This window comes from Vidua chalybeata, chromosome 9 (genome assembly GCF_026979565.1).
Source record: "Vidua chalybeata isolate OUT-0048 chromosome 9, bVidCha1 merged haplotype, whole genome shotgun sequence".
NCBI classification, from domain to species: domain Eukaryota; kingdom Metazoa; phylum Chordata; class Aves; order Passeriformes; family Viduidae; genus Vidua; species Vidua chalybeata.
The window spans coordinates 24,019,175-24,044,048 of record NC_071538.1 but is presented as its reverse complement, the minus strand read 5'-3'; the positions used below and the strand labels follow the sequence as shown (position 1 = coordinate 24,044,048).

Below are 24,874 nucleotides of genomic sequence, written 5' to 3'. Positions count from 1 at the left end.
TCAGGTATTTCATGTTTGTTGAGGGAGGCAGTAACATTGATGCTGACTCACAGCTGGCATCAGCACAAGCTCACCAGGAAACAACAGCACTGCACTTCTGCAGAAACTTGGACTTTTACTACTTTCAGTGCACTCTTACAGAGGTATGCAAAGAAAGGTCATGTTCACAGAAAAGTTACTAAAACAACTCTGAGTAAGAAAGATTCTTTTGAAAGACTCACTTCTAGAAAGCAAGGAGTAGGAAAAACATCAACTCCTAAATTTATTTTCAATAATTATTTAGTCACCTGGTAACGTACAAAAATTGAAATACATTTTTCAGGTAATAATAGGACTTCAAAAAATTCTCTGTTTAGAAAAATAGTCATCACTAGGACAGTTACACTGACAAAACATGCTTCTAAAGCCTCATTTTAATATTTTAACTAATATAGATGTGGATTAAAAAGCAAGGTCATAGTATTGACAGATTCCAAAAATTACGCTGCTAATATGACTGATAATTATAAATTGTACTTCAATCTGATGGTAAAAACTATTCAAATATTAGTAAATTTAATCATTTAAAGTAGTCCCACCATGAATTTTGTCCCACATGTGCAATATTTTTATATTTCATTTAACATCTATGTACTCTTCCCTGGCTAAATTAAACTAATTTTTTACTAATTGTTATAATTATCTGATTTTGAAAAACTTCATGTGTTCTGTTTCTGTCATGTTCTTTCCAAATGTAAACAAACATAATGTGTCAAAAAGCTTAGCTTCTGTACCATTGATAGCTTAATTTTGTTTGTACCTTTTTCTCTCTTTGGCTTCCTTGACATACCAAAATCTTTTATGTAGTGAAGAAGAAATTTATCCTCTTCAAGGACATTTCAGAGCAGCTAACATCAACAATGGTCAGATTTCAACCCTCCTTTGCAATTCCCTAAACTTTTCATTCTCACAATCAGGAGAATGCCTGAAATTCAAAATCCAGACCAACTTCTTAACCTAGTAGAAAATTCAACACCCATGAAATATTAAGTATAAGACTAATTTAATGAAGAAGTTTCCTATTTGGAAAAAATATTTGTTAGCACTGCAATTCAAAAGTTTTCAGTTTACCTGCTACTAACAAAGATTGCCTTTCCACAGATGCACATGTGAGGTATCCTTTCTCATAACTCCCATCACCACTTTGAGCTGCCAAACTCAGACTGCAGAACTTCAAACTTATTTATGTGTAATTTGGTACCTACAGCCAATTTATCAACTTTGCTTTCCGTGCACCCAAGTGAACAAGTCTCTGTCTTACTCCAACTGCCAGCAATACATCTTGCAATATGGTGTGAAGAAAAGTTGTTGTAACTTTAGGCACACACTGAGAACATCCCTCCCCATCTAGACAAGCTGCACTCACAGCGTGCCTCCATTCTGCTTATCCCCTGTCCCTTGATGCCTGCAGGAAAGCTTCTGGTGTCTCTTCTTCTCTCTCACAATCATGTATTTCACACAGACTGCAGCAGTCAGTCTCCATACAAAGCCCTCAAGAAGAAATGTCATTCACATAGAATTTCATAGGTTTTTAAGGAAGATTAAAAGCTTTGCCAGAGAGAGATCTTCACAATCAGGTATTCCTGATTGATTCACAGTCAGGTATTGCTGCTTCAGGGCATATGGCAGAAATAAGAACTTCTCATGAGAACTTGAATTTAGTTTAATTTTTCAGATAAACTTTAACAAACAGAATTATTTCAGGTACTGATTGCTAATGATTTTCACCAGTCTTTAGACAGCCTTTTCTGTCAAAAAAAAATTGCTTGTCAGGTTGTTAGAGGGTGGAAGAATAAGTCTATTACATATTTTCATTTTCTTCCAAATGGATTATTAAAATCAAGCAGAAAAGAATTGGGTCATTTTATGCTATCTTTTTGAAACATGTTTTGGTACCTTTTCATACATCAAATTTATTAGTTTGTAACACATAAAAGTTCAGGAGTTCAGGAGTTCTGAATGCTTATGTTTTTAGGGGAACCACTGGTTTTATTTTATAACTTAACTCTTCAATATTTTACTGATTTCAAACACAGATATTCCAAGCAGCATCAGGAAGTGGAAAAACATACTGTATCACTGAAGCTTCCTAAAAAGTTTGCATTCTAAGATTAATTTAATAGTTCATATGCTTTGCCAACTTTATCTATGATAAACTGAGAAAAAAAAAAGAAGGGGAGAAAAGCATGGGGAAAGTAAAGCTAGGGAACATTAGAGAACTAGTCACTGAGGAGCTCAAGAAAAGATTTAAATACCTTCAGTCTTGCCTTTGTGGCTTTGAATCTATGTTCTTTTTTCATATTAAATTGTTTCTGTTGAAAGCACCATTCACTTTGTCCTTTGGACAACCAGAGGTTTTCAGTGCATTGGTACCATTACTTTATATTGAATTCATATGAATATATGTGGCTGTCCCCTTTTATACTTTTTTAGTGCCATTTAATAGAAAATAGGGCTTTTACATACTTTCTACAGGAGAGCAAAAAAAAAAAAATTACCTAATCTCCTTTCCATATCTTTTATATTTTCCTTGTAGAAGGTAATTCAAAGGCAGCTGTATCAGAGGGGAGTCTCTTTCCATTGTTGACCCTGGAATGCCAATGAAAGCTCATTCATAATTTCCTTTCCACGCCATAAGGAAACATAATTTGTAGACCTACCTTCCAAGGAAATGAAAGACTGTATCTCTGTAAAAGATACTGCTGATGAAAAGGGGGTGTCTAAGATATCTTAGCATAAAACAGAAATTTTAATCCACTCACAAAACAAAATCTAGTTATTGTAATCCTAGAAGCAATTCAAAAATGTAATAAAACACTGGAAATCACAGGAAAAGTCGGCACTTTTGATCTGGGAACACTATGCCAAGGATGTGCAATCTTTTCAGACAGCCTGTAAGCACAAAGCTCCATTTGTCTTTCAGCAGTGGTCTTAGCTCCTCAAGGCAAATGACACCAATCTTCTAGACTTGAAGACACTTAGAAAATCATGCTCTGTTCACACCCTAACACCCTCCCAAACCTGGGGTTTTGTTTAGTCTGAAGTTTGGTATTTTAACACTCAAGTCCTGCTTTTTAAAGAATATTTTTAGCCCACTTTTCCCTTAGTTAAGATTATACAGCACCTAAAAAGAAAAGGCTGAAAGCACACAGTGAACCCCCCAGAGAATCTAGTCAAGACCAAAAAATTGTCAACTGTACAGCTAAAATAGATTTTTACCACAAAAAGCTGAAAACCACATTTATAATAATCTTGACTGTGTCATAAATAAGATTACCCTGACCATAGGTCTTGAGTCTGAGTCCTCTAAGGTAAAATAATTGAACCATTAAGATGCTTCACCCATGTTAACAGGATAGTGCTGTTATTTACACTTGGGCCATGCTCAGCTGTGCTGAACGCACGTGCCTGAGGGAGCCAAGCCCCATCGCTGCCTGCGCTGTGAAACTGACCTGTGAAAGTGACCGGCACAGGCGGAGAGCAGCCAAGGCAGAGCCCCGGCTGGCAAAGCAGCGCTGTCTTGACTGCAAAGATGCTGGCTGATGTAGGGAAAAGGAAACTCCCGCTTGCCCTTGAGCAAGTTTTCAAGGTTTCCTCTCAGCAAATGACCTCCACCTGCCTGCACCTGCACAGGATTTCCCACCTTAGCTCACAGGCCAAGCCAAGGAGACACGACGGTCCTTTGTTGCCCCTGGACCAGCTGGAAAGCATAAGTGGCTTTACCCTCACCAGAGCTCAGTCAAGCCCTAACTTAACTTCTAGACGGAGATGCGAAAGGGACTCCCCTGAGGAAAAGCCTCTTCCCGCAGCTCCCCACATCAACCCACCCTTGCCATGGTGCCAGGCGCTCCTTTCGGGACAGCGGCTCCTCCCCGCCTACAGCTGCGCTCCACGGAGGAGCGGGCCCCTGCCGGCCACTGCCGGGGGCGATAAACCGCAGGCGGGTGCGGATCGGCGCTGCCCCGCGGCCGGGAGCGGGGCGGGCGGGGCCGCCCTCACGGGGGCACCGCGCCCCCCAGCGGCGCGGCCACGCCTCCCCTCACCGCGGCCGCTGCCCCGAGCCCCCGCACCGCCCGCGCGCCCTCCCGCCGGCGCTGATGTCACATCCGCCGCCCGCGCCCGTCCAGCCGCGCTGGCTCCGCCGTCTCCCGGGCCCAAACTTTTGTGGTGGGCTGGCCGGGGGGAGGGGAGGGGCGGGGTGGGACGGGGCCGTGGAGCCGCTCCGCCAGCTCGGGCAGCGCCGTCCTCGCCCGCCCTCCCCGCGCCGAGGCTGCCCACGGAATGAGCGTCCCCCGGGCGGCTGCCGCTGCCGCCTCCACTCGGGCTGCGGCGGGCGGGCAGAGAGCGCGGCTGCCGGCGCGGTCGCTGCGGCGGGAGCGGAGTGAATGACCGAGAGGAGCGGCGCGGAGAGGCAGCCTCGGGATCAGGATGCGGGCGCCCGCCAGCATCCTCAACCTCCTGCTGCTGTCCTTGCTGGCCGGCCTCGATCCCTCCAAGGTAGGAGCCGGCCGGGCGGCAAGTTCGCAGCGGCGGAGCCTGCCCGCACACGGCGTATGCGGTAGCGGGCGATGCGCCGGATGGCTCCGGGGAGAGGCGGGTGCGTGTCCTTGGCTGTCCGAGCGGCCAGGAGGGAGAGGAGAGCTCGTGTCGGGAGCGGCTGGCCCCGCGTCAGCCCGGGCGGGGGGCGCGGTGCCCGCCGTCAGCGGGGTGCGGGCGCCGTGCAGCGGGGCCCTGGGCCCGGGCGTGCAGGGCGGGCGCCCCGCAGCCCGCAGCTGCCCGCGGCCCCGGCAGCAGCCCTCGCTCCCGGGAGCTGAGCTGTGCCCGCCGCCGAGGGACGGGGCTGCCGTGCCCGGTAGCTGTCCAAGGCCGGCCGCTGTCCAGCGCAAACCAGCGGCAATCCATCCCGCTCCAGGCAAGGAGGCATTTATAGCGCTGCATCAGTTCTGGGGAAGCGGCGAGGCGCTGGAAGCAGGGATCGGCAGCCTCCGACTGGAAATAAATTTGTTTAGAGTGAAACTGGAGGCGTCACGTGAAGACACTGAATTTAGTACTGTAGCCACGCTCCGGGCTGCTGCAGTTCTGTTATTTACAAACGTGTTCGAATCACCAAGAGATCGCAGCTGAAATTGAAATAATGTTAAAAGTAAACAATAGGTTTTAGCCGTGCAGCCTGGCTGGTGAAGGAGATTTCATATTAAGTCGCACCCTACCACTTACAAGCAGTAATGACTGAAAGCCACCAGGTCTGCAGATGTCTGTAGTGCTGTATTTTATAGATGTAGAACTTATCTCATTCATCGGGGTTTTTTTTTGTGGCATACAGTCTTGTAATTGCGAGCATTATAAAAAGGTAAAAAGAGAAAACGTTATAGTATTGCAGTCCATTACCAGCAGCACTCTGTGCCGTGTTGCCACAATTTACATTGCAAGGCTGTGAATGTCATATTAATGATACCAGTTAGGTACCAGCTAACGGTGTGAGGTAATGCTCAGCTCTTCTGGCAGGTTTTCCATTTAAAATAAAGATATCAATCTGTATGTATACAAATATGTACTGAATGTCCAACAATATGGAAGGGATGCTCCTCTTTAAAAACAAAAACAGAACCTAAAAAGCAAGTCAGTGGAAATCTGATTTACAGCTGCAGTATTCTGACTGCTTTTCAATCAGTAAGATACAGTGACAACTGAAAAAAAAAAACAGGAGGTGATAGAGGATTAATAACATTAACAGAGAAATTAGTTATATCAGCTCTATTAAATAAGAGCTATTTGGAAGTCAGGTATTGCTGTGCCTGTAAGAAGACTCATCAGGCAATGCACACACGGGAGTTTCACATCTGTATGAACAGCAGCACATGGTCTCATTATAACTAGAGGTTTCCACACACTCATTTTCTTTATTTTTCTGTCTTCTGTTACACTTAGCAAGATCTACTAAAGACACTGCATAAAAGCAGGAAAAGCAAATTTATATCCTTCTATGTCCACAGAAGACTAAAACCACTAATGAAGCAAACAGACCTGGCAGAACAATTCTTTTTAGTTCAGACCCCAAAATAACACTGGGGAAAAATGTTCCATTTTCTGTCTCTGTCACTATCCAGCACTGAAAAACAGGATGAGGCACTGGAATGAAATGGCACAAATGAACTTTGGGAACTGTGCTTCTAGCCCTTTTTGCTGTGCCATGCTGTGCAAAGGGCATGAAAATGGCCTTTTATTCATCACTCTGTGTGACATTTTCAGAGATTCAGATGTTCTTTCCAGGCTCTTTTGACTTTGTCAAGGGTCAGGAGTAAAAAAGCTCAAAAGTCCTTAAGATTACATTAAAATTGGAAGTCTGGTTTTTATCAGAGGTAATTGGGCTTTCTTAAATTAAAAAAAGTGAGATCAGGTGGATCCTACACCACATTAAACATAAAAAGGTGTCACATGGCAAACAGTAATTTTTGTTGACTATGAACAATGTATTTCATATTTCTGTGGAAAATTATGTATGAAAAACTTTAACAGTATTTTTCTAACAGAAAAGTACAAGTTCTAACTGAACACACTTCAGAAATGAAACTAGTGATTAATTATTTATCTTGCTTTATGCTAAATTGAAGTAGAATAATAATTTTCTGCCCTGCAGTTTGGGAAGCGAATCTATGATATGAACCTAATTGTAGGAAACAAGGGACTGGTAAATTCTTTCTTTTCCAGAAAGAATTGTGCAGTTGCTCATGCCTAGAAAGACAACTTTTTACCTGCCCTTGATACTCACAAGCTACTTAGCTTATGGAGTTGAATCACAACAGATATTTCTGGTACACACAATACATTTCTAGTCATGTCCTACATAATTTTCAGGTAATAATTTATTTTATTGATCAACTATTTTAAGATAATACCTTGGGGAGTAAGAAAAATCTTTAATTTAGTACCAGGCTATGACTGAGTCAACACTGCTGTCTTCAGGCACTCTTGTTATGACAGAGATGTTGTGCTCAACTTACTCAGTTATTTACTGATAGTAAAGTGTCTAAGTATCGCCATCTTATGGTAAAATATGTAACAAAAATTTATATATTGTTTATTTCCCAGTCTCTGAAGCATTAAGATTTTATTTCAACCATAGTAACTTATTGTCCATGCTCTTGAATTCTTTCATTTGATTTCATTTGATATGAAATATTGATCACCTTTAGAAATTCTTCTTTAACAACTGAAAGGCAGCTCACTAATGATAAATTTTAACACAGTGCTAATTACTGAATTTCAATTTAAGATACTTATTAAATATCTGTTGACTTTATTCTATTTTTTCTCTGTATTTACATAGGAATTTTTTTTTAATTATCCATGATAATATATTTCATTAAAGATTTATTTCCAACAGGGTGGCTAGACATTCAGCAGAAAGCCAGCTACAGTGAAAGGATTTGGATAGAAAAATCTTCCTTTCTCCTACTCATAAGTGCAGTGTCTTGAAAGAAGGAAGTATCCATAGGATACTAGGAAATTTCTAAGAGTTACTGCTAGATGGCATCTCTGTGCTGCTTTTCTCCACCTGGAGTTTTCTGTAATGACCTTCATAGTATGAAAAGTGGACTTCTTTTATAAGGGTTGCTTTGCTTACCATCACTTGATAATCACAGTGGTATAACCAAGTAAGCATTTTGTAGTGTGATAAAGCTGCTCCACATAGAAATCAAGCTCAGCATTTTTTGAAGTCTAGATGGCATTTTGTAAGTTTAATTTTATAAATCTAAATATATCTTCATGTTTCAGTGCAGTTACTGACCTTTACGCCTTTAAATTTATATTGGCTTTATATCCTACATCTATTTATTTTCCATTGTTTGAATTTTGCAAAAAAATATTTCAGAAAATGTCTGCCAAGTACAATCCCAGACAGAAACTAAGTACAGTATTATTAAGGACAGTTACAGAAAGGAACTGTGATTCATATTCATTGCATGGCATAATAGGATGGTTGGGAATATTAACATTAAAAAAAATTTAAAAAGCTAGTTTGAAATCAGTCATCTGTTTTAGAATGCTTAGACTTCGCATCTTTGGAATGGCTGTGTTTCTAGATTTTAAAAACCTATGATTTTCACACATATTCAGACTGTACAAATAGCCACTAAAATCTTTATTTTTCCTGGATTTCAAGAACTCGTCAGTCGGAAAAGTGAACTGCTTTAGTGCTCGTTAGCAATTGAAATTAATTTATCCCTATTGCAAGAATTATAAAAATACTATGTACAACAAAGGGTTACCACAATAAACTATTTCACTGAAAATATGTCTCATAGGAGTACAATACACTGCTAAATTAAATCTTGTTACCTACTTGGAAATTGATTTACTTTTTTTTCCTACAGTATTAGTAGTTAGTCAGTATGAAAATCATTCATATTTATTTAACCTCCAAAGTTTAAGAATGCTCTAAATCATTAATTGCTGCCTGTGGTCAAGTCTCACTTGGTGTCTGCTCTCCCATTTCTGAGGAACCTGACTAGATAGCCACTGAAGAACATCCTCTTGCTCTCAATATGCCCTTGGCTCGCTTCCAGGTGTCATTCCAGACAGGTATGCACTACATCATTTTAAGTAACAAATATTAAGAAAAAGAAAAGAACGTGCAAAAACACACAAGAGTGACATCTGCATGAGTGCTAACTCCCCTGTTGCTATCAGATATCACGTGGTCTTTAAGGGCTTTTTAAAACTGTTGATGGGAAGATATCTTTCTTTTTTTCCCTTTGGTTAAAAAACGATTCCTCTGTTGCTTATGGCTATAATGACTTTTAGTCATTTGAATGCACTCAAAACCAATTATATATGTTTTACAAAATCTCAAAAATAGTTGTATATGTATACATATACACAGACAGATATATCCTCACTGGAAACAATTATTTTTCCAGTAGAGGCATATTGCCTTCAGGTAACCAGGCTTACACCTTTCTTCCACGTTTGGCCAAGTCATGAGCCAGTGAAACAGAATCAATTCACTAAGTCTGCAAAGAGGAAAAAGCTGAAGCAGAGAAGGCAACTATCAGGAACAAGAAATGCAGTATTGCAGCTATTAAAACAACATCAGCTCTAAAAATGGTGTTTCTAGTTGGCTGCAGATTTAACACAATTGTGTTAAAATTGCAAGTTCAAATATGTGAAATTCATAAGGGACCTATTAAGAAATGAACAGAGAGTCTTTAGAGAGGCCCCAGTCTATTTTGGGCACTGAAATCCCCTTTCTCAGAACTGCAGTATGACAGAAATGGTTCAGGGCATCACTTAGGCATTTTTAGTGAATCTCGACTGAAAGCCAGGGAAAATTCAAAAGCATTCTGTAAATCATTGCAGCAGGAGTGTGGGACAAGTCCTCTCAAGGACCATCTTCAACAAGAACAGCAATCCATCCTACTGCTTTGCTCCACAAGGCAGTAGGTTTCTTGTCTAGAACCAAGCCTAGAGAAAGCAAGGACTTTGTGTGCCTGGGTTTGAGTACAGAATTCTTTTCATGAGTGAGAATTCAGAAAGAGTGAAATAGTAACCTTACTTTCAGAATTTCAGGACTTCTTGGATTTACCCAGAATTCCAAACCAGATCTATTAGTCACACATTTTTAAACCAAGATATGTGACCCAAGCACATGGTTCTATCCACATTAATCATTCCACCTAAGAACCTAGCCAGCAGAGTTTTTAGTGCTCTCAGTACAAAACCAGAAACACAGTAGCAATACATATTATTCTTCAAAGTACTTTGAAATTTATCTGGGACATGACCTCATATGTCACAGCACTACTTCCAAGATTCAGTGACACTTTACTGTAAGGGTGGACTGCAGCTTCCAGTTTTTTCCTTAGTGACTCAAAGAAAATTAACCTACTGTCAGCAGCATTATTTTGTGGAGCACTTGAAACTATTTCAAAAACATTACTATTTTTATTGTCTTTGATTTAATTTCTGACATTAAGGGGCTTTAAAGTATAGACTTGGTTTTATTTGGAATTGAAAGATTCATATTTCTGTCTTAAAGAGACACGAAAATGCAAAATAACAAGGCCCCCTGTATAGATTATTTTATCTCCATTCCATCCTGTTTGGAATAGGACTAAAAGGTTTTTTTAAGAAATAGGGAAATAAATGATGTATGAGATTTAAAATGTTAGTACTGTTTGTCTAGTTAGGCATGTGTCTAAAGCTAGATGATCTCTAGTCTTCATCTTTACTGGCCAGCTTCTAAAGATCATTTCCTAATAACTACTTTTTCTGACAGTAGGACTGATTCATACCAATTAACTGAATACACCACAAAAGGTGTGCCTGCCTGGGGAAGGAAACAGAGCATGAAATATTGGTGATACAAGCAGTTGGCATTGAGAAGTAACTGTACCAATGGATACAGGAGTGTACACAATAATGTACACACTGAAAGGTTCATGGTAGAAGACTTTCCTTTCATACTATGCTATGCTGCCTTCAGCTTCATGACAGAGGTTTGCACATTCAAAAAGCTAAAGAAGCAACCAGGTATATTTTCCATAAGTCATTAAACAAACTTAAATTGGAATTTGAGTTATAGCCAAAAGTAGGTTGAATACCAGGCCTATGGATATGGCATTTTGTAAAGTCCTACCCAGCTGCTTCTGCAGCTATGTCTTTTCACAAGAAAGAAAAACATTTTACGCAATTACTCATAAAATATGCAGTCCTCTTTATTTAAAACATTCTTTTCCTCAGGAGGAATTAAAGAAACTTTAATATTCTGACCTCTTCTGAGCCTTTTTCAGACTTTTAAATAACTTAAGTAACTAACCTAAAGCAGCCCCAGATAACACAAATGCGATGTTTTTCATCCTGCATTCCCCTGAAGAACAGTCATCTGTCTGCTGCACTGCCTTCTAACCAAACAAATTCTTGTGACTCTGATTTAATGATTCTGTTTACTTGTTTCACTGAAAAGCATATATCAGTCAGCACAGCAACAGCCTAAGCAAATTCTGAGAAAAAGTAGCCCTCCTCACAGCTATGGTTTTAGTGTTTGCACCCTCAAGCTGTGAAGTAACCCATAAGGGGGCAACCAGAACAACTGGAAAAAACTAACTGCATTCTGAGTGAGAACTGAATGAACTCACTTCTTAAGTGCCATTCATAATATGGTGAATATTATTCTTAAATTATTGGGGCACATTATTAAAAGATAGTTTATAGAGATTTTCATGGATTTCCTTTGTTAGAACCACAGCTAGAGGAGTATACTTCAAAATGTGCTTGTGTGTCCCTTTCAAGGAGACAACTAAGCATATTAGTAGTTTTTCATGTATGAAATTGTAAATGCTATTTGAGTTTGGACTTCAGATTTAAAATCAGATCTAAATAAATATGAACTTCATTTAGAAGCATTCAGAATACATTAATACTTGTGATGACAGCAAATATTACTGATCTGAGATCTCATAAACACAAACCTATCATGTCCTTCCTTACTCATATTAAATGTGGTTGTTTAGTCTCAGCGTCCCTACTACAACTAGTTTTTTCATATTCTTTTTGTATAACCTTCTACAGATTATTCAAACTATTCTACCTTCTTATAATAACACTGTTTATTTTCAATATATGGTATTAGGATGTTTTTCCCAAGAAAATTCATAGAAGGCAGTGTAGTTGTAACAAACTATTGTACTGAGTAATCAACAGTGCACAGCGTGGATGATGGTACAAAAAATGTAGATCCAGTCCTGAAACCATGTATGACAGGTTTGTATTTATAATGAGATCTCAGATCAATAATGTTTGCTGTCATCACAGGTGTTTCTGGGCATAAAGAATATAGAGATGGATGTCAGGCAGACAAAATACAAAGATTGCCTCTGACTGTTTTCCATCCTGTCTCTGAATACATACAATTACCAAAACACTAAAAACATACATGTTAACAATCTCCCATGAGAATCAGCTTTAGCCACAAGCAAAGAGGATGGTCTCTTGCATTTCTGACTTCTTAAAGCCTCAAGTTCACTTCTGACTCTTCAACCTGGAGGCTAATCCTACTACTGCCTCTGCCTGCAACATAACATGCAGGAATTTACTGACTTCTGGATACCTCCCCAATTTCCAGCAAAAATTTTGTGAGTGCTCTTGCTTTTCTTCATGATTAATATGTTGATATTAAAATAATACGGACTTTACCATTCAACAACTCAACAGTATGTACATACAGTAACGTGCAGTTAAATTAGATATGCAAAAATGTAGCTGGAAAGGCAAATGAGTAAACTGGAAGCTATATTCCATACTATGTCATACAAAAACTTAAGAGTTTTCAGTCTTACAGAAGTCTCCTGGCCCTGAAAAATACACTGAAACCACTGTATGCAAAGAATAAAACAAGTTCCTCTAAAGTAGGAGGACAAGTAAATAGTAGGAATGGCTGTGTCTTTACCCTTCTACTGAACTTTCATTTAAAACCCTTGAAGTTACATATGCACTCCATAATCCCATGTTCTTTGGTGTAACAGGTTCACTCATGACATAAAAAAAGTCTGTCAGCTGTTGCTCATACGAGGTTAAATAGCTGATTTGCATTCTAATCTTTTTCAAGAGAAAGTTTATAAAAATAATTTTAATGACCTTCTGCTATACTAGTTTTGCAGACACTGCTAAAATAAATACTTCCATATTAGCAGATGATACAGATATATATTCCTACCTTGTTTCCTTTCCATATATCTTGCTGTGATCAGCAGTCTTTCAAGCACAATTCAAGAAGCTCAGATTTCTGTGTTGTGGTGGTTTTTTTGCTGATCTTTGCCCTCTGGACTTGCTTTCTCATAAAGCCACATACATTTGCTGTGAATATCCTCGCTGTGGTGATAGAGTAAAATAAGTGTATCCAAAGTTCTGGGTACTGACCTTGCACGTAAATATGGTGCTCTGCTTTAAATGTTTGCTGTTATCTTTGTCTGGAGTGGATGTTGCTGTTACCGTTGTGTGAGATCTCACAACACCAGCAATGTTCTGTCCTTTCCTTAAAACAGCAAAATACAAGTTTAGCCTACAGACACACACATACATATATATATAGTTCCCCTCTTATCTGTCACTGAAAAGGAGCATGCATCTGAAAAAAACTTGGAAGCAAAATATTTATTGAATCAGTGTTCTCAGAATGCCCAATTTATGTAGACCATGGTGTTTTATATTTTTTAGAGACAAAGTTCTCCCTCTCTAAGGTGGTCTTTCTCATCTCAAGTACTCAGAAGAAAAACTGTGTTAGCTAAAACACTCAGTCATCATTAAAAGTATTTCATGAAGCAATAACTTGATTTTGTGAGCACCACCAGGTACTAGATTGTGGCATTTTAGGGCAGGCAGAGAAGTAGTTTCTTGTCCCCAAAACACCTTTATTTATACTTCAGTCAATGCTAGCTTTCCCCTTCTTCCTCCTCCCGCTCTGTGCTTCACACAGCAGCACATGAGGATGACCACAAATGCTACCCATCTGTTCTTCCAACTCCTTCAACATCATCTGTGTGTGGAGGGATGTACAGGCAGATCTGTTCCTCTACTTGTCAGACTAGACAATGAAATTATCCTGGTGGATATGATACACAAGGAGAAGGACTGTGTTGGCTCAGTTTAAGTTTCTTCCAGCCTAAATGAGAAGTGAAGAAACATTTTTCCTTTGGACATTTCAAAACCAAAAGAAGACAGAATGACATCAGACTTCCCTGATGTCTCTGACAAGGCTGCTGTACAAGAAGCCACCAGCCTCGAATTTTAATTTTTTGAGAAAATGAAGGAAAAGGGATTTTCACAGATGCTGCAAGACTGGCAGTAGTTGAAGTATTCCAATTTGTCCAGCTCTAGATTTGTCAAGTGTGCAAGCTACGCTAAAGGTTAAGGTCACCACTGTTGTTTACACAGAAGAAAAATTTTACCAGTTGCTATTGGCATTCATATTACATTCACCAGTGGTTTCAGGAATAAAATTAATTGCTGTTACTAATAGTTCTATCCCATTTAAAAATAGCACAGAAATTAAATAAGGTTAAGACTGAGTAGGCCAGTGGGTCCATGTCTGTACAAGGGACATCACCCTTGTTCAGACGCTGACAACAGTTCATCTTTTCTCATGTGATTCCCCAAATCACTTTCTAAATGGATGGTAAGAGTGATGCTGTTTACTGAAAAATATGCCTGATAAGCCCTAACTGCCCAATTCTTCTGTTAAATAGACACAAGGTTGCATCTTTTCTCCTTCAGAATTTTCCCAAACGACATGCAATTAGATATCACCTAACACTCACATTCCCATTCTCATTAGCATTCTTGGATATATGCTGTTTGTATTTTGTGATTTTCTGGTTTTAGTAGCCTCTGATACTTAAGAATGACCAATGCTACCTTTTCACTTTCTAGTCCCTCTGGGCCCCCACCTTCAGAAACTATTATTTTAGGCAAATATTTTTGTGTTGAATTATCACTCTTTGTTTATCCATTGTCATAAGTTTCTTACAGTTCTAATGACTTACTGTATCATGTCATCATTAGTTTCCCAAAGTGAGGCAGATTTTATGAAACTAATAAATGGGATATTTTTCTTTTCTAGTATTTCTGCTTCCTCTGCAAAAAATCTGCTATCATTAGCTAATTTAATACCAAGGTCCTCAGGCTTCTCCTTTCTTCTCTTTCCAAAATGCTGATTGTTATTCAATACCCACATACTTCTTGTTTGCAATCTTGGAATGCTTTCTGACCAGACACGTCCCTTAGAGATCCCTCTAATAGCTAGGGATTTGTGTTTGCCATTCAGTTTTCTTTAGAGGATGGATTCTTTTTCTAGGAATCTTTTTGATGCTTTTTGGCTTTGAGAGATTAAGAGTTTTGCTAAGTTTTGACAGATTCCTTCTATATTATTTCATATCCCAAATTTTGTTTTTTCAATTTTCTTTAATAATAATTGAAATTAATTCCTCTGAGCTACAAATAAGAGCATGTCAGCTCAAATGTACTGTTTACGTAGGAAAAAATATCCCAGACTTACAACAATTCACATGATTGTGGTTCATGCCTCATATATGTTTGATTTTACTTAAAAGTACATAACAGACAGATCCAGTAACTTGTTTATCGGACTGGAAAGACTTTCAGCTGTCCTTCCAGGGGCATATATCCAAATTCTGGATCACTCACTCCAATTAGTATCTGCTTAATTACAATGCTTCATGTCAGGCATTGGGCACTGTGGGAAGTGGAGGCAGCGAGGGCAAAGAAAAGCTAAGAGAGCTAAAGGAGCCATTTTTTATATATTTATTGTTTTGGAAAGGCCTTTTATAACACAAGTCTGTTTGAACAAAGTATTGACTGTAAAGTGAAGAACTAATAATTAGCACACCTACCACCTTCAACTTAAACATTAGGTAAAGAAACATTTTTCGTAATCTACTTGGTTATTTTAATTTTTTGAAAAAATAATATCCAGTCAGACAAGTCACATTTGGAGATCAGTCATATTACTTCAGAGTCTCTGCATTTTCCACTGAACCCTTTGAATTCAGAACGTTTTTAAATTGGCACATCCTGTTAGAGACTTGTTCACACCAAACAGAGCATGTGTTCCCCATTTCCTGTCAGTAGGGCGCTGCACTTCTGGTTTCATTGGGACCAGTGTGCTCAGACCCACAGACACTGATGCTTGGGAAATTCTTGTCTGACAAAGTGACAAGGCTGATTCCACAGTATAAGTGAGTGCCATGGTTTCTGTTCATTAGAAGACTCTACTTGGAGATCAACTTCCTTGAAGAGTAACTGGCTGAAAGACCAAAGATAGCACTGGAGGTAATGGGGAATTCAGAACAAACCCTTAAATGCCTCACTGTGGATGAGGGCTATGCCAGTGCTGACTCTGAAAAAAGAGCTCTAAATCCAACTCAAAGCTATGTGCATGACCACCTGCACTGTGTTGTCTCTGTTGTCCCTTGAGACAACAACTTCTGTTGTCACATGGCACCAAAATTGTTTGGTTTGAATTGTGTCATTTGGAACATTATAAAAATGCACAAGATGTGAGCCTTACAGGATAAAATGTAAAATCTATCTTAAATGAACAGACTGTGAAACTGAGAGTTTGTGATGAAAAGAAGGATGAAAGTAATAAGCTAGCTAGTGGACACATTGTGAAAAATGTACTAGGTACTCTGAATAATGGAAAGAATAGGCTTAGAAAGGGAAGATAACAAGAAATCCAGATGATACAATGTGAGGTTAAAAGAAATAATTCTACTGGGAACAGCCTGGAAACACTGAAAATGGGAATATCTGAAAAAACTTGCTAATACCTGAAAACTATTTTGTCTTTCATAAAGGCACTGACCTGTTAATAAAAATAAACCTAACAGTACCCAAATAGATTGGGACTGGGATGTATTTCATTAAAAAATACACTGCTGAGTGCCTGAAGAAAGCCCTGTGGCTGTATCTCCCACTGCCTATCCATGAGTTGTGACTTAGAGTGTTCCCATACCTTTGGCTGCATCTGCAGGCTTGTGCCCATCAAAGATCATGTGGACAGAAGATTATTGTGAACAAGCACGTCAGTGCAAGACACCTATGAATAAAATGAGGATGAAAAAGCAAATTATTCAATATTTGTATTTTGTAACACACTGTCCTCAGTAGATAGGAAAGAAAATAGAAGTGAAATCTTCCACAAATAGCTATTCCAATTTTTAAACAAGTGTAGGTTAAAAATTGTTTGTACTACTTTCCTATCAAACAAAATCAATGATGAAGCAGAATGTTAGGTGAATATTATAATTTTGAATACTCATTTATAATTTGTACTTGCATTTGTGTAAGATAATAAATTTTGTGTACTCACTTAAGAAATACCAATATATTTATGGCTTGTTAATCCAAAGTTGCTCAAATTTTAGCATTCAGATTTGTGAATTATTCATAAAATAGCTGTGCAGTAGGAATTATTTATAGAAATGTTGCTGAAAATAGCACTCTTTGTAGACTGATTCTAGTAAAAGAGAAAGCTAATTTTGTTAAATTGTTTAGATCAAATTATCTGCTTAGCCTTATTACTGAGAATACAGGGCAGACTATTTTTAACTACACAGTTGGGCTCTCAGCATTTCTGAGAAGAGTGGGATAGAGCCTAACACATTCCACTGCTGCTGTTCTGGAGGCCTGCTGTGAATATGCAATTATGAATGGATCCAGTGCATGAATTTGCTTTGAACTGTACTATCTTGTATTGTGTTTCTGGGAACTGTTAAGCCATCCTGCTCTGTTTCTGTCCAGAGTTCTGTCTTTTGAGGATATCATACATTACTGCAGAAGAAATAAAAGAAATCTTTTATAAGAAAAAGAGTAGGCAGAGCAAACAACATGACTGTTTTTATGGGATTCACGAGGGATTAGTATAGTACAATCTCAAGACAACAGATTTTCTTATTCTATAGCTAAAAAGAGAATGTGTTGGAGTCTGAGGTACAATTAAAATGTGTTAGGAGCCCTAGGCCAGTGTTTCTTACAAGAACCAGTGTAGTTAGAAATGCTTCCTGCACTGCAGCAGGGAAACAGTGGCAAAGGCTGAGGATTGACTTATGGCCTTATCTCTGGTCTCTGTTTCTAATTGAGAGATGCTGCAGCCCCTGAGCACTGTCAGAAGTCAAACAAGTTATACCAGTTGAAGATCCAGCCCTAACAAAATTCCCAGTTGTAATTTTGTGGTGTTACTGAGTCTAGAGTGATCCTGCCATCCCCCAGCCAGTAATTACTGGCTGTGCCTGGGCCTGACATCAGCACAGCACTAAAAAGTTAGATAAGACAAAATCTGTCCACCATTATTTAATATCCTTGCCCCCATTTTCTTCCTTCCCTCCTCCTCACTAAAGGAATCCTAAGCTGAAATAACAAGAGACATTTTTTGCATCATTTCTGTCACCGGAGGTTCTCAAAGAAGTCTGGCTGAGGACCCCTTCCAGTGCTGGAAAGAAGTCTGTTTTCTGTGTAGAGAAATTCTTAACTGCCTTTTCTCCTCTCCTTGAAACCTTTATAACAAAGGAAGTCATGCTGCTATTTACTCCCTGTTCATCATTAGCTAAATAAAGCTCCATAAATATTTCATTCTGGTAAAACCTTAATATTCAAATAAACCAACATACTCCAGCAAACACATCAGTTATTGCAGATTACTCTGAGTTGATCAGGCACATATAAAGATTTTTTTTCTGCCCTAAACAATAGTTGTTTTTTATGTTTGGAAAGAGAAGAAGATAATCCTGAGAGTCTTCATTCTATTTGTCTGGTGAACCAATGAGCAAAAGCAATTTCCAGAGAAAAGATTGTGACATCCTTAGTGGTGTAAACTAGGTACTGTACTGAAGACAGTCACTTCAGGGTTAGTCCTACATATCAGAAGACACAGTGTGCCTCTATAATTTTTGAGAAGACAGATACACTTGCATAATACAGTGACATCTAATGCTTAGAGTCATCACTAGCAACCACCATAAAGTACACTCAGAGTGGGATTTCATACACAAAAATGTTTATGGAACTAAACATCATTTATATTCAGTAAGGATTTGCTCATCATTTTTCCATTAGTTATCACACAGACGCTGTTTCATTTTTTGCTAACACCAGGACTGGATGTCTACAAAATACAGATGTGGTAGTTTGAACTCACACTTCTGGGTTGTTTTTTTTTTTTTTTTAGCTCAATTTCCAGGGACTAATTTGAGAACAGTGCAATAGCAGAGTGTGAAAAAGAGAATGGTTCCATTCTTTCTGGGCACAGTAACAGACAATGTCATTTACCATTCACACTTGTAATCAAGTAATTAGGTTTGGTAAACAGGCAATATGGAACAAAATTCTTAATCTTTATCCTGTTTAACAGAGTAAGAATTTAGGGATTTAGCTCTACATAACAGTTGCTTCACATTATTAATACATGATTACCTTTACTCTGTGTAATGGTAAGAGAATATGTTGTTACCTAGTGTTTGGTATTTATTGTACTCAATCTAGAAATAAAGTGCATTTATATTCTCCTTACATTGTGAAATAGCATATAAATGTGCTACACTTCCTTGTACACAAGTTATAATTTAATTATACCAAATCTGCACCTCACAGGCTAGATTTCACCACCAATGCATTCAGTTACAATCAATAGAGGTCACTTCCAGTTCTACCTCCCTTGTCGTCACTGCAGGGTTTTAGCAATTAAACTGTAGGTTCATATTGGTGACAAGAACACACATTCATATCACATGGAAAGTAACAGGATTTTAGAATTCCTCTTTGTTGCTAGGCTGGACTGACCACATTAAAATATATGACATTCTTAGGTTAAATTCTCTGTCTCAATTAAAATCAGTATTATTATTATCAAAGAGAAATTAAGGAGAAATTTGAAACACAAATGAAACAGAAAATAATTCAGTCAGACTTGTTCCAGACTTAAGTACTTTCTCTGAATTCAAGTTTGGTTGACCAAAGAACCCAAACTTGGATAACCTAAGATTAACCCTTATGAAGCAGTTTTGTGGCGTCCCTCTGAGAAGCTCCCGTGGCCCTTAGGGTGATTAACTGCACTGCTGGGGCAGCTTCCCCCTCCATGGAGTTTCCACAGCGTGCCTATCAGGAAATCCTCACTGTACTATTAGTCTAGTCTTTACTGAGTGAACCTGAAAAGATGAAAGTGCCAAGTGAAACAAGTTGATCCCTTGTCCTTAATGAAAATTGTGTTCCAAAACCTTCAAGCTTTTCTAGCATGTAGAGGTAGAACTCATTTCCAGATGAAGTGAGACATTCTTTCTCTGTTTATAAAATTGTAAAGAAAGCCTTTGGAAACTATATAGGTCATCTACTTCCAAATTATGCCCTGGGATACAATTCTCAATGATCATTAGATTGGTTTACTATTATATGAACAGCACAGAGAAAGAACTGTTTCCCCCTTTAATCCCAAAGATGTTAATTACTGCTATTAATAAAATATTTCCTATTCTTGTCACACTGCCTCATTTACAATGGCATATTATCTTGGGAAGAGAATTGTTTTTGTATTCCTCCCTATTCTGAAATTCTCTGTGGGAAGAACAAAAGAACAGGACTTGTTCTTCCTCAGCAGTCACACAGCTGATCTAACAATATGATGCTGAGTTCATAATGCTTCCAAGTGTTTACCAAAATAAGAGAGAGAATGATATTTGTTTTCTTTGACTCCAGATTATGAGATTTCAGGAGTATATACTCCTGTACCAATGAGAGGAGGTAAAGACTGGTCCAGAGCTCATTTTGTTTTTTAATGTTCCTTGTTCTTTCTATTCTTATTCCTTCCCCATTTACAAAAGGAATAATGTGGAAGAAAAAGTATTTGTAAAGGGACACAGGAGGGACCCTTCCTTTGTTCACTCTGACACTTACTTGGCATTTACTTTATCTCATTTTGGCAAAATTACATTGCAGCTGTCTGGAAGTGATATTTAGTCTGTTATGAACTCTGCATTAAGTATTTTTACATTTGATTTTGGTGAGCATCCTCTTAGTAAATTATTTCTAATTCATGTGAGTTGCGTGAACCTGAGAGCTCCATTAACCTTCATTATGCCTTCTCCTCACTTCGTAGTCTGAGCTCACATAAAAACACAGAAAATATTTAAATGAAACAGTATCTTTAAAAAGATCCCAAACTGATTTAAGGAGTCACAGCTACCTTACCTATGCTAAGATCCCTCTGTTGTTTTATTTGACTGCTTTTAGTGGACCGGAGCCCAATCAATAGTTACTGACATTAGCCTCAGTTTCTTGTCAGCTCAGAGGAGCTCATTTTCTGTCACTCTGCTGCCCTCTAAAAACATTGCTCATTTTAACGGTATTTTGGGGGATCCTATACCCCACTCTAATCTCAAATGAAAAGCAAAAAAGTCTCTTAGGCACTTCAGAAATTTATCTCCTTCCCAGTTCGCTCCCTTCACCCAGAAACAAATCTTGTGCTCCCTACCTTCATCAGAATACTCACAGAATCATAGAAAAGAAACTAGAAACAGAAGCTTCAAAACGCCTTTAATCCATTCCTCCAAAACAACAATTTAGCATACTTGCATGATAAACTCCTAACACTGCATCATCCTGGAAATACAACCAAACTTTGAGTGCTTTATGCTGACAGATGATGTCATAAGAGCATTTTCTCAAAAGTAAAATGAACACATTTGTCTCAAACTAAGACTTCAGGCCATTTGCTCTAAAGTCTTCAAAATCGGTGAATTAATCATCTGAGCATTACAGACTTTTCACTCCTCCTAACTTGTAACTATGCATGGAGCTGGCTGAAGGAATATGCAGGTGTGATTGAGGAGATCTAAATACTGTGTTATGGAAAAGAAAGGAAAACTTGATCAAGTTAAAAGTTGATCAAGTTAGTGTTTGATCAAATGTCACAAATTATATGCAGCCTGTAGTTCAAGAATGTTATTCTAAAGATATCTGGCATTCCTTATGTTCCCCTTTAGGCTTTATATCACTTCCAGTTCATTAACTCCTTTGTTAGTGTTGTCTCAGTTGCAAAAGATGGTAACTTACATTGTGACTTTTAAAAACGTGTTCCAAAGAAGGGGCTTGACCCTGGTTTCCTAGGAAAGTTTCTTAGAGCCCTTCTATTTCAACCAAAAGGAGGCTGCTTGTACTAAAACAACCTGAGCCTCCCTCCTTCAGCACTGTGCAAGGTCTGGGTTCAGAAAGTGGGGGTGTTGCTGTCCTCTGGAAGGTCTTTTTAGTACAGCACAGGACAGACTTGCCTGGAAAGGTTTACCTCAGTCTCCTGTTTCAGAAACCCACTAAAACACAGATATCTGTGAAGTCAATGATACTTGATCATGTAACATTGCAAGGAGAAATGTACTAATTGATGGGAAATATGACACAGTTTCATAAATTCGTATTATATTTTATAAAACTCTTTTAAAAGCTGCTGTACAGGTTCCTCAAACGTAAGTGCTCTTTTCAAAGAGTAACTGGTAATTTGCATATTACTTCAAGAGCAGCAACAGAAGCCATGTTCAGATTCTTGCAGGTATTCCTTTAGCTATAGGATATCCATGAATCTGGGTAATAAGTAGGGAAAAAAAAGTGCTGAAATAACAATCAGGTTCCATAAGGTGAAATATGAGGTTTTCTCTCCTAATTTCAGGGATTAAATAATCGATTAATTTCAAAAATTCTCTCCAGTTGTTGATTAGAACAATAGATGTTTCACTGAGCCACAAAAATTTTTATTCATATTTACATTCCTTTGTGCTTCAGTAAAACTAAATCAGTCTGGGGTAGTGTGATTCTTCCATGTATGGAATAAAAACCACCACTGTACACAAGATTTTTAGTGATATGTGCCCTCTTCTTTACTATTGATAAGGAACTCATGAGAGACTATAACACACCAATCCTTTTCCCTTAAATTTGTATCTCAGTACTAGGGGCTGGCATTTCTGCTGCATTTTCCTAAAGATTACAGGTTTGCCTTTCAGGACTCTCTGACATGTATCCAGTAAAAACACCGGAGAAGGACTGACATGGTCATAAATCACTTGCTACTGCAGCCTTGGCGTTGCCAGGAGTCCCTGCTTATTGCAGCATAACCCGGAGCTGAGTGCAGCCTGTGATGCCAACAAATGCCTCCAGGAAGACAGAATCACATAATGCAGAGAGCTCTTCATGCTCAGACATCCTTTCTCAGCTGCTGCAGGACAGCTAGAGAATCCCAAAGCATCCTAACACACATCAGAAAGCTCCTGTTTCTTGATTTTTGTCAGCCTTCACTCTTACACTCCATCCTGCTCTCGCTTTGAAAAAGCTCAGTTTTCAGCTGCAGTCGTTTTTTTGGCAGACTGTGAGTGTATTACCCAGAAGGAGCATCATACTAGACTGAGGAAAAGTCCTCAGAAAGGGTCACGTAGAATAAGGAATAAAGAATATTATCTTGTTCAGTTTAATCTGTTATTTTTATTTATATTCTTCTTCCCTGCTTTCTTCTTTAATCTTATATTAGCATATGAAGTATTTTTTTTTTCTTTTTTCCTCTCTTACAATAGATTGCAGACAACTGTTTGCCAACCCAGAAGGCTTAAATTACAATATGAATACAGACTGTGAATTGCCTTAGATTCTTCACAATTACCGAAGAGTGACTGTGCAGCAATGTAACTGTCTGTGTAGAATGCCGAAAGGCTTTCATCCTGATGGTTACATTCAGAATGCATTAAACAGTGTACTGTGTTACAGCTGCGTTGCAGTTCTTATGCCTTTGGCATAAGTAACAGTGTTAAGTAATTTGGAAATATAATCAGTCCCTCAACATCTGATAAAGCACATCTTGTTTAGGGGTGCTTTTCTTTTCCAAGATACTGGTATTCCCAACTGTCAGCCCTTTCTGCTTCCATTGTATTTTTAAAGGGTATGTATTGTCATATCAGCCACACTATTTTCCTCAGATTGTCTTATAGTTAAATAATATTTGATTATCATCTCTAGAGGCATCTAATATTTAAAATTTGAAATTTTTCACATGCAGACTGTAGGGTCCGTTTTCTCTTTTTTATTATTTGTAAAGTTCCTTGAGAATTCTTGAATGGAGCAGCACTTGCACTTTGTGCTCTGAAACAATGTTGTTTCCAATTCATTACATAAGGAGAAATGAGGCATCTTGTGAAGTAAGCATAAGAATATGAAGTCAGAAAGTCTGCACTGCTAAGCCAGATTGGTCTTTGGGGAAATCGGATATTTCCACTCCACTAAAAAGCTATTATAATGACATTCTTTTGACTGCCAAGCAAGCTGCACTAGAGACTTCATTTGCTCCCTGCTTCATGTATCTGACTTCTGATACCTCTCTTTTGAATCAAAGCAAGAGATTTTACCCGTTTTTTTCTGTGAATCTCTTGCACCTGCTGACTCCCAACCTTCATTCCTCTACCAGTTTAATTAGATTCTAGTATTCTTACCAAGTCCAGGACAACGTAAACTTGCAGCAATGCAGGAACAATATCTTCTGAATTAAACACTAATTCCTCTGAGACCTAAAGTACAAAGAGAAAGAGTAAAAACAATAAATTACATTTGTATCTAGATGGAATTTGCATTATACATTATACAACCTTGGCTTTCCAGCTTTATCTCTAGAGCACAGTGCTACTGGGTAAAAGCTGAAATTTATCTGCCTTGTAAACCAGGGTTTTTATGTCCTCCATTCTGCATTCATGTTCTGGTGTTACCTGATCTTGTTACATTTTGAAAGAAATATTTCCAAATTCAATATATTCTGTCTCTGAGACTGCTGTTCAGATCAAGGGATTTATAGCAGGGACATTTCCTATACATCTGGGAATTCATAGCAGAAATTACTGTCTTCAAGGAACACTGATTGAGATACTGATTTGTGTTTTCCTAGCTGGTCTACATGTAGTGCACAGTCCAAAATTGATTCATAGGTCATTCATTATACCCCCAAGGAACAATGAGGAAAGTCCAAACTAGGAAGGCTTATCACACTAGAAAGATTTAGCAAAGCTAAGTCTCCAGTCTGATACCTCAGTGACTTAATACAGGTACCCTCAAGCTCCAGCTCCTTGGAGAGTCTTTGACCCTGCAAGGGAGGATGGAAAATCTGGAGCCAGAGTTCTTCTGCAAAGAGATCCATATCTGTGAATCTCATCTGAACTCAATTGTTCTAACTCCAGAAAGCAAACTGTAGCACAGAAAACTAATACACATTAAGGGAGTGTTCCAGGTTCATGTATGTATATGA

The 24,874-nt window shown here is 38.6% G+C and overlaps 1 protein-coding gene and 1 long non-coding RNA gene across 5 annotated transcripts in view; one reads left to right on the top strand and one right to left on the bottom strand.

Moving 5' to 3' along the window:
* LOC128791963 (uncharacterized) overlaps window positions 1-4,037 on the bottom strand; it is a 155,633-nt gene extending 151,596 nt beyond the window's left edge. For 2 of the 4 annotated variants that reach the window (XR_008432250.1, XR_008432254.1), the window contains exon 1: window positions 3,867-4,037. This is a non-coding gene — a long non-coding RNA (uncharacterized LOC128791963). Of the gene's footprint in view, window positions 1-2,537; window positions 2,629-3,491; window positions 3,576-3,866 lie in introns of those variants that run through there. The other 2 variants (XR_008432251.1, XR_008432253.1) reach the window with 2 other exon arrangements.
* Window positions 4,038-4,231: 194 nt separating this feature from the next.
* Window positions 4,232-24,874, top strand: part of OLFM3 (olfactomedin 3) — a 53,056-nt gene continuing 32,413 nt past the window's right edge. The window contains exon 1 of the mRNA XM_053949942.1: window positions 4,232-4,536. Within this exon, the coding sequence (XP_053805917.1) occupies window positions 4,468-4,536 (69 nt within the window). The 5' untranslated portion in view covers window positions 4,232-4,467. The remainder of the gene's footprint in view (window positions 4,537-24,874) is intronic.